Source organism: Rutidosis leptorrhynchoides, chromosome 2 (genome assembly GCF_046630445.1).
Source record: "Rutidosis leptorrhynchoides isolate AG116_Rl617_1_P2 chromosome 2, CSIRO_AGI_Rlap_v1, whole genome shotgun sequence".
NCBI lineage: Eukaryota > Viridiplantae > Streptophyta > Magnoliopsida > Asterales > Asteraceae > Rutidosis > Rutidosis leptorrhynchoides.
In genome coordinates, this window is record NC_092334.1 from 437743382 (window position 1) to 437754438 (window position 11057).

At 37.0% G+C, this 11057-nt stretch overlaps 1 protein-coding gene across 1 annotated transcript; it reads right to left on the bottom strand.

The window, feature by feature from the left end:
• Positions 1–2075: 2075 nt before the first annotated feature.
• On the bottom strand, positions 2076–9958 carry LOC139892425 (HVA22-like protein a). The gene is made up of 5 exons (XM_071875494.1): positions 9682–9958; positions 9342–9368; positions 9120–9242; positions 2737–2980; positions 2076–2313 (listed from the first exon to the last, which is right to left on the bottom strand). The coding sequence occupies exons 1-5, from the start codon at positions 9741–9743 to the stop codon at positions 2248–2250; spliced, it is 522 nt and encodes a 173-aa protein (XP_071731595.1). The 5' UTR covers positions 9744–9958; the 3' UTR covers positions 2076–2247.
• Positions 9959–11057: the final 1099 nt, after the last annotated feature.

The following is an 11057-nucleotide window of genomic DNA, read 5'->3' on the forward strand; positions in this document are numbered from 1 at the left end:
ATCTGCAGGTGTTGAGCAATAAGAAATTCAAAAGTGCAACACATAAGAGTTGTAAGGCCACAAGGAAGAAGCAGACATTCATTTGTATTTTTCTATAACTTGCAAGGAGACAAATGGGTTGAGCCATTGCCTGAATTAACACGAGATATTGGAATGGAACCCAAGTACAAAGGTTTTTTCTACAAGGATTATCAGGCTTTGAGGATGAGAAACAAGACTCGTCCACCATCAAATCCCGAAGATATCGTACGAATCACAAACTACGAAATCTAGCTGTCCAAGATACTTTATTGAAAATTAAGATGGTTTCTTTTCTTGTTTTGCGATAAATTTTTCATTATCTGAATGATTCAAATGTTATGAATCAATTTTGTACTGAATGACAATAACATGTTTCATAATTATTTTGAATGAAAAATGTGAATTATGTAAAATTACACTATTATCCTTTTACATAGATATCAAAACAATAGTTATTTAATAAATAAACATTTTTAATATAATTTAAAAAAGGTGCTTACTGTTAAAAGACTATTTCTACTCTAAATAGTTCAGTATTAAAGCTAACCACTTAGCACCATATATCATTTTAGGGGAGGATCATGGGTCTTTCCTATGTCAAGCCCAAGTGGCAAGCCCAATGAACAAATATGATGGATTATGCATGTCATCAATCATCATATAATTATTGTCGTTTAAAAAAATCAGAGTAACATGAATAGATGTTTGTCTTTCTTACTCTCACTCACTCTCTCTCATCCTCTCTTCCTCACAACTTACGGGTTTTTGCCTTCCTAAACTTTTTTCCCTCACGGTCCGACTACCCGATCTGACTGGACAGCCTTCAACCATTAACCACCCTCTCGATGTCATCATCTTGATTCAGGTTATCACGGAATCCGGACCGGAGTGATGATATTGTTGACCCCCAAAATCCCTATTTCATTGATTCAAGCGTACCTCTGCCCGTCGCGGATTTATGTTTGATCATTATACTTCCATTATACAAGTATATAAATAAAAGATAATGATCATAGATAATAATCCCAACTCCTCAGCCTAAACTAAATGAGCTATTGTAACAAGAAGTCGAAACTGAATTGTATATCAAGTTATTTGAGGAAAAGGAGCTATCTTTACCCACCATCATCAGTCAAATATATCATTCGAATAACACAATTTGGCGTAAACAAAACGATACAATTGTTTTCTTGATTACAGTGTTGTAATCATAAAATCTAGCCTAGCTGGTAAGTCTAGTAATCCTGGAAAACAATGTTGGTGATCGTCAGATACTAAAGATATACTAAATTTGAATTACATAAATTTTTTTTTTTTTTTTTTGCCAAATTGTTCAAAAAGGGAGTGTGACTAGAGGGTGCGCATAATGCGCAATTCACCCGGTACCAGGTCTCGCGCTCGGGGGCTTGATTACCCGAGGTTTTACCTTCTATGAGGGAGCCAATGTGCTCGTTCATAGGAGGGTTTCCTAGCTTACCCAAAAAAATATTTTTTTTTTTTTTTTTTTTTTTTTTTTTTTTTTTTTTGGGCAGAAAAACTGAAAAGAATGTAGTATTAAAGAGAACAAGGCTAGCCAACAAAGTGATGGCTTGGCCCATTACAATGTAGCACACTAATAATCCCTTATAGTCTTGGGAGAGGGCTAAAGAAAATTAAACAAATTAAGAACTATAACCATATTTTCGCAGTAACATGTGTGTGACTTCACCAACACAATCGGCTATACACTTAAAGAAACACCCGAGTCTCAAATGTAAAATTGGTGGAAATAGCACAACTTTGCGTTTGTTGACCATTCGAATGATTTGAACTTTACTTTCATATCAAATTTGCTCATGCCGGAATTGAATCTACGGTTTCGTTAACTAGTAAACAAACGTACACCCTCCGAAACCGAGTATGAACCTGGGTGCCCACTGTAGAATTACATATTTTTTATATATCCCTCAAAATTTCTAATTTGATATCTCAAATTCTCAACACTTCAACAAAAACAATTGAAGTTATGAACATATTAATGATACTAAAGTAATAATAAAGATATATAACAGTTAACCCATTCCATAACTTGCTAATAAGGGATATATACACAAAAGACAACCTGATTTACAGGAAGCAAATAGTGTTAAGGACACATTAATTTAGAAATATAACATGGTTAAGATCATAGTTTAGCCGCAATTAATACACAAAAACAAGCTACCCATGCATCATCATCCACAAACCTCAGTATCTGTGATCGTCGTCGTAGAATATGCTGCTGCTACCTCTGTGTCTGACATCCCTATCAGACTGCATGAAACAAAGTGAGAGTCAAATTTAGTAGCAATTTTGACCCATTAACTTGTAAAATTGTTCAACCTGGGTTGTGTTTCTTATTTAATTAAATGGGCCAACCCCACCAATTAGCAACAAGGTGAACAGGTTGAAAGACGTAACGAAGTTAATATTCTTGCATATAACCTCAGATATGATAAATAGTTTTTATTCTTATATTCAGATTATCGTTGTAGAAATATTCTGTATGTATTCATGATTAATGTGATGTGATAGTTAAGCATAAAACATTTATACCAAACACTAAAGTAAACTAAAAACCAAAAAGGTATATATGGGTAAACCCAAACCCGTTTTGCCTTGTTACCAGCCTACTCTTAACAAAGAAACTAAGCAACTGTGAGAACAAAAAAAAAAAAAAGAAGAGAGATTGCATACACGATGAATAATTTCTTGAAATGCATCGGGTCCATGTTCCTGAATATATTTCTCGGCAGCAGTTAGGATATCATCTGGTTTACTGAAGACATCTTTTTTTCTAGGAACATACCATATGTTAATAGTTTGTTTTCCCGTGTAAAACGGTCTAACGTATTGCTCGTAAACATACGCAGCACCACTAAAGTATGGTATCACCAACCAGCAGGTTACAATCAGCTTTGCATATGACCAGAACGGGATCCTAATAAGTGCCAACAATAAAATAATTTCAAGTTTTTTTTCACCGTCAATATCAAAATCGAATATAAATTCATCCAATCTTATACAATCATAATTTGAAATATGAATTCTGCTTCTGTTACAAAAAAGATCCAAGTAAATACCTATGAGCAATTAACTTAAGTAGTTCTAACTAGCATTACGTAAAATCAGACACGGTAGAAGGGGGTATTACGCTCATTACTAGTAGTTAACATGGCAAAATTTAATATAAAAACCTATGAGCAATTAATTAAAGTAGTTTTAACTAGCATCACATAGAGTAGACACAGTATTTATCTTAATCTTCATTTAACCATGAAAGGGGGTATTGTATATGTTCATGGTTAGTAGTTAACATTGCAAAATATATAATAAAGTACAGATTTATCACAAAAAAAATCCCAAATTCCCCCCCCCCCCCCCCAAAAAAAAAAAAAAAAAAAAAAAAAAAAGAGCTTTTCATGCGTGAAGAAAACAGTACCTGCATTTTGATTTTCCAACTTTCAAGTTGAAGAAATTTGGTACCAGATTATGAAGACAGAATAGTAAAATTTAAGAACAAGAACTTATTGGAAATCCTTCTCCAATTATAGAAAAACTCTTAATACAATCATATTTATTACATAGAGCAACTATCCCTATTTATAGTTGATTAAACTTGTCCATTAAGTAAGTCTAGAATACTCTAGGATAATCAAGTCTAGAATCTATTAGATCAAAACAAGGAAGAAGCAAAATTGAAAACAATGACGGCTAGCCCACTTGTTATCCGTTCACACGTTCCACCTCCTCAAATCCATTTGAGATATAATTTCACAAAATAAACCTCTAACTATTACTTTATGTCAAGATTGGTCCAACAATCACCCCCCCAATCTTGACCTTGAGTCATCATTTATTTCTTTGAGTCTTCAATCCTTTGAACCCCAAGAATCTCTCTCATTTCAGCAAACTTTAACTTCGGCAATGCTTTTGTAAGAATATCAGCCCGTTGTTGATCTCCACTGATGTATTCAACTTTAATCTTCTCGTTTTCAACACACTCTCGTGTGAAATGATACCGTGTGTCGATATGCTTACTTCTTCCATGAAATGCTTACTTCTTCCATGAAATGCTGGATTTTTCATCAATGATATTGCTGACTTATTATCAACTTTGATCACAACTTGTTCTTCTTTTCTTCCAGTTATTTCAGCTAAGAGTCCCCTTAACCATATTGCTTGACAAGCTGCTGCAGTAGCAGCCATAAATTCTGCTTCGCAAGATGATAAGGCCACCGTTTGTTGTTTTTGTGAATTCCAAGCAATTGGTCCATCATCAAAATAGAACACTAATCCAGTAGTACTCTTTCCATCATCTGGGTCCACCGAGAAGCTGCTGTCGTTAAATCCAAGTAGGTTATTGCTACCATTCCTTCGATAGTGAATACCCAGGTCTACTGTACCTTTCAAGTACCTGAGAATTTGCTTAACAGCTTGAAGATGAGTAATTTTAGGAGATTGCATATACCTACTTGCATATCCCACCGAGTATGCAAGATCTGGCCGTGTATGAGTTAAATACCGAAGGCATCCAATTGTTTTTCGGTATTCAGTTGCATCAACGCATGTGCTACCATCATCTGTCATCAACTTCAGACCTGGTCCCATTGGATATTTGGTGGAATTGCACTCCCACATTCCTGCTTCCTCTAGGATTCTTTTAGCATATCTTGATTGATGAACTTTTATTCCATCTATGCCTTGTATTACTTCGAGTCCGAGATAATAAGAAAGTAAGCCCAGATCACTCATCTCGAATTTATCTTCCATTTGCCTTTTGAATTGTTTAATTTTCTCTGGGTATAACCTGTTACAATCAAATGATCAACATAAATTCCTACCAAAAGTGATCCTTCTTGTGTTCTTTTTGTGTATACAGCTTGTTCAAGCTTACACCTTTGAAATCCATATTCCTTTAGAACTCCATCTAATTTTGTATTCCAAGCACGTGGTACTTGCTTCAAGCCATAGAGAGCCGACAGTTTGTACACCTTTTGTTCCTTTCCCTTTATCACAAAACCTTCCGGTTGAGATACGAAGACTTCTTCCTTGAGGTCACCATGTAGAAATGTTGTTTTAACATCTAGGTGATGAACATCCCACCCTCTTTGGGCTGCCAAAGCTAGAATAAGTCTAACAGTCTCAAGTCTAGCTACGGGTGCGAATACCTCGTCAAAGTCTACACCATGTGTCTGGATGTAGCCTTTGGCAACTAGCCGTGCTTTATGTCGTGTGACATTTCCTTTTGCATCCTTTTTAATTTTGTATACCCATTTTAGTCCAATAGGTCGGTGTCCTTGGGGTAGATCCATTAACTCCCAAGTATTATTCCTTTCAATGGAAGCTATTTCACCTTCCATAGCTTGCTTCCATTCTTTATGTCTTGTAGCTTCCTTGAAATTTGTTGGTTCTCCTTCGGTAAGAAGAAGATCATATATATCACTTTGATTTTTCCAACCTCGAGGTGGTGTATCATCATATGTCTCCTCTTCTGCCATAGATGGATCTGACTCATTGACTGTATCTGTCGGGAGACGAGACATCATAGGTCCTCGCTGTTTTACTGTTGTTTCAGGACTGCTAACATCAGAATGGGTTATGCTTTCCTCATTGGTCGATCTTCCTTGACTTGAGGAGTTGCTGCTTTGTGGGCTATATGAGCTACTTGGGCTGCCTGGTTCAGTAGGCCCATTTTCAGAATTTTGATCAGCCGAGACAACTTCACCGGGGTTTATATGTATCACGAATTCTCCTTTGTGATTAGGTTCTTGATTGTATTCTACTCTGGAATGCCAATCCCATTTGCGTGCTTCATCAAATTCCACATCTCGACTGATTACTATTTTCATCTTCCCGGGATCATACATACGATGTGCCTTAGTTCCTGGTTCAGTTCCTAAATAAACCATAGGAATACTTCTGTCATCAAGTTTTTTTACTTGATCTGAAGGTACTTTCACATATCCAACACATCCAAACACCCGTAAATGATCAAGATTTGGTCTTCTTCCTTTTAAAGCCTCATATGGTGTTTGATTTTTTAGAATCTTTGTGGGCAACCTGTTTAGAACATAAACCGAGTGACGTACTGCTTCAGCCCAGAAACTGTGTGGCATATCCATTGCTTTAAGAATACTCCTTGTTGTGCTCATCACTGTTCGATTTCGCCTTTCAACGATACCATTCTGTTATGGCGTGTAAGGTGCAGTCAACTGTCTTGTGATTCCAGCATAATCACAATACTGATTAAACTCGTTGGATGTAAATTCTCCTCCCCGATCAGTTCTAAGAACCTTTATTTTCCTTCCATATTGATTTTCAGCAATCGCCTTGAATTTCTTGAATTGCTCAAACGCCTCTCCTTTGGTTTTTAACATGAAAGACCACATAAACTTGCTGTGATCATCAACAATCAGCAGAACGTACCTGTTTCCACCTTGGGAGGCAGGGGATATGGTTCCGCACAGATCTGGATATACCTGTTCCAGTGGATTTTGGGCTCTAAAAGTTGTCTGAACAGGAAAACTTTGTCGTGAATGTTTCCCTGCTAAACATGCTTCACACATCTGTGTAGGGTGGTCAATAACCGGCACTCCATCCACTAGTTTGTTGGTCCCTAGTCGCTTTATTGTATCAAAATTCACATGACCGAGACGGGCATGCCACAACCATGCTGGATCATCAATCTTGGCATGTAAACAGATTGGTGTCCCAACGTCCAGATTGATTTTATACAACCGATTAGGGGACCTTTGAACCTTCATTAGCAGCGATCCATCTACCTCAAACATATATAAGAAACCATGTTTGATCAAGATTACACGACCCCCTTCTTCAGCTTGCCCAAGACTAAATATGTTAGTCTTTAAGTATGGGATATAAAGTATGTCGGTCAACAAACGTTGTTCACCATTCTTACATGTTAAAAGAATAGATCCTCTTCCTTCTATATCTACACACGAGTTATCCCCAAATCTCACTATACCACCAATATCCGTATCAAGTTTTGAAAACAGTCCTTTGTTTCCTGTCATGTAGTTTGTTGCTCCAGTATCTAAGTACCACATGTTTTCTCCACCATCATGTGACTCATACTTTGCTGGAAAAACCTTCTTTTCACTTAGATGAATTACTTCCTTCTCGCTTCTTTGATTGGCTACGGATATCAATAGTGCAGGTCTGTCATCATTAGCCACTGGTAGTTCAGTTGATCTAGCTTGAGTCAAATTTGCTTGTTCTCTTTTCGTTCGTGTTGGACAATCCGATGAGAAGTGTCCAAATGCATCACATCGAAAACACTGCAGCTTGGATCGATCTTTAGTTAAGTTTTCAGTTGTTTGTCTATCAGCAAAAAAATTTTGTCCGCGGCCTGAACCCCTTCCTCGACCACCAAAAACTGTCCACGACCTCGGCCCCTACCCCGGGTGTCTTGGCCATTCCCTCAACCTCGACCAAAGCTGTTTTCCCTTTTCTTTCTTGAGTCCCATCCTTCATAGGACAACAGAAGTTGGTCATGGCTGTTATTTGTAGTCTTTAGACTGGTTCGTTCTTCGTAAGCTTTTAGCCTACCCACAACTTCCTGGAATTTCACCGTTTTGAGATCAACCAGTTGTTCGATAGTGGCTGCCATATTTAAGAATTTTTCTGGTATGGCAGTTAATATTTTTCTCACCAACGTGGTTTCCTCAATGATGGTTCCAAGTGCAGCTGACTTTGAGGCAATTCCGGAAAGTTTTGCTGCAAAATCATCAATTTTTTCGTTATCTTTCATCCGTGCTGCTTCAAATTCAGCTTTAAGAGTTTGAAGCCTAGCCTCCATTACTCGTTCAACTCCAAGGTGACGAGTCTTGATTGCATCCCAGATTTCCTTCGCATGGGTGCAACTTGCAACTTGAAGAATCAAGTCTTCAGGTAAAAGGTAAAGACTGATACAGATAAGCGAGTGCAGCATTATCCTTTTTCTGATCGACATCAGTTCCAGGTTCAATTGATTCCCAGATTCCATGTGCCTTAAAAATCGCTTTGATCCTAAGTGAGCAGTTAGGATAGGGCACTGGAACGTAAGATGGTTGGTATCCTTGATTGCATCCGAGGTATTGATAATATCCCCCATGAATCTCGTCTTCGATCGACGCTCGTATTTTTCTGTCTTAGAATCTGGTGATTGATCTAGTCCTTTTGATCAACAACACGATCCCTTTTGTAACTTAGCTCTGATACCAATTGAAGAAATTTGGTACCAGATTATGAAGACAGAATAGTAAAATTTAAGAACAAGAACTTATTGGAAATCCTTCTCCAATTATAGAAAAACTCTTAATACAATCATATTTATTACATAGAGCAACTATCCCTATTTATAGTTGATTAAACTTGTCCATTAAGTAGGTCTAGAATACTCTGGGATAATCAAGTATAGAATCTATTAGAACAAAACAAGGAAGAAGCAAAATTGAAAACAATGACGGCTAGCCCACTTGTTATCCATTCACACGTTCCACCTCCTCAAATCCATTTGAGATATAATTTCACAAAATAAACCTCTAACTATTACTTTATGTCAAGATTGGTCCAACACAAGTAAAGTTTACATCTTCTCATGAAGTTGTATCTGTTTAAAACAGTCACCCAAAGACTAATACAGAGTAGTAATACATCTAAAGTTTTTGATTAAAAAAAGCATATTTCTAACGACGGCCCTTAGGGCTATTGTTAAGGTGCATAAAAGTATTGACAATTCAATAATGGTCGCTCTAAAGTCAATATGTAACTGCTATATACAAAGCTTTTATGCACATTAAAGACAACCTTAAGACTGTCGTTAGGAAAAATATATATATATATATATATATATATATATATATATATATATATATATATATATATATATATATATATATATATATATATATATATATCTTATTGTAAGCTCTACTAATAAAACCTCCGGTTACAAATTATCTTACGCAATTACCCCTCAAAACACACATATTTAAGTTAAAACCGCAACTTGAGGGGACATAGTATATGAATACATAAGTTTATTCAAAACAGAAAGAAAACAGCAACATTATTACCATTCAATGAGTTTAGCAAAGGTCAGTTCAAAGAGAGTAATCATAGAATACAAAACCCAATAAGTAAGCCACTGTTGATCATCAATTGGAGATTTCGTCTCAATCGCCCTGATCGATGCATATCTGTTGTTTAAAACAGAACCAAAAAAATCAACTTATTTAATAATGAAACCATAAAACTTAACTATATGATATAGACAGAGTGATAGAAATCAAACTTACAGGGGATAAGCCAAACTAACCACTGGGCTGCAACACAAAATACATAAACTACATCAGCTTACTTACAATCAATTAGCATATGCAAAAAAAAAAAAAAAAAAAAAAAAAAATATTATTATATTAAATATATATATCACACTATATATAAGAATAAAATTTGTATACAAAACTAATCACTGATCTGTTGAACAACTAAAAGAATCTCATGCCCTAATTTTGTAAGACTATTGGTAAAGTGTAAAGGAAACGTACAATATATAAACCTAAACCCTGATACAAACATAATATTAATTAATATCATAAACCCTAAATTATATAGAAAAAAGGATAAGAATCAAACCCAGCAAGAATGTCGAAGTTTTGAGCGATAAGTTTGAGTAAATTTACAGCTCCAGATCCCATCTTTTTAATCTCAAAAAGATGAACAAGAAAGGGGGAAAAGCAAGCAAGCAAACAAGAAAGCAATTATTTTTCTTTGTATTAAAAAAAAAAAAAAACACAAAAACAGAGAAGAATTATTAAGAAACTGAAACTGGGATTTGTTTGTGGAGTTGGAGATGTCCGAAGAGAGACAATGAGGTTTGGTTTAGGTTTGACGATAGAAAGCAAAAAAGGTATGAGTACTAAAAGAAGATAGTTAATGTACTGATCAAATTGTACGGTACATATATAGAGCATGCATTATTAAGCAAAGAGCAATTTCTCTCTCTCCGTACATCTTCCTCACCAAATCCAATTTACTCAAACTTTCTCAGATCTAGATCTATCTTCTCAACCGTCTCCGCAAATCTTCTCTGCTCCTCCTTCTTCCTCTTCAGGTCACCATCAACACGACGGTTTGTAAGTTCCTTCGCACCCTCTCCGTTTCCGGCCACCGGCATCTCGCCGGTGGTTCGGCCTTTTCTTGTTTTCCGTTTCAATAAGGTTCAACCGCTCCCCTGTTCTTCCGGCGTCGATGGTTTCGCCTTACCTTTCTGGTAACTTTAACGGTTACCAGGCGGCGATTTCGTGCCTTTGTGTTCGGGATCTGGTTCTATTAGGTTGTTGGGTGGGTTTTGGGTTCCGGTTCGTCGGGGTTATGGGTCTGCTGCTGCTCCCTCTTGGTCTTCCATTGCTGCCGTCTCTCTCTCTCTGGACCCATAAGGAAACTTGTCAAGTAGGTCTTTCGAGCCTTTCCTTTTTTTACAAATCTGGTAAGGTGGGGTATTATCCTAAGGTCTGCTTTGGGTGTTGTAGGCGGCGAGTTCCTTCGGAACTCTACAACCACCTCGGTCGGTTTGGGGTTTTGTGGTGTGGCTGGGTGGGTTCTTGGCGGGTTGCGGTTGGAGTGTTTGTGTTGAGATCTAGCGGTTCTCGGTAGTTTGGTTGACTGCTTGAGTCCGGGGTCTGTAAATGTCCTTAGAAAAATTGGCGGAGATGACTGGTCCTCATATGGTTCGTTACTGTTTTTGTTTATGTTCGGTTGCTGCTTATTTGGGTCTTTCATTCCATTTTTCCCGTCGTTGAGTCTTTTATGGGCTTGATGTTGTTGCCGGCGTTGTTGACTTTGTTGACTTCGGCAAATAGGCCTCGGGTTAGGTGTTCTTGGGTTGCCCGGTGTTTGATTTGGGTACGCGGCTTCTGAGGAATGACGTTGCGGTTGTGAATACGGGATCGGGTTTATGTATTTGTGTTAGACTTAGGATTGGTGGTTTTATTTGTAATCTCTTTTTCAAT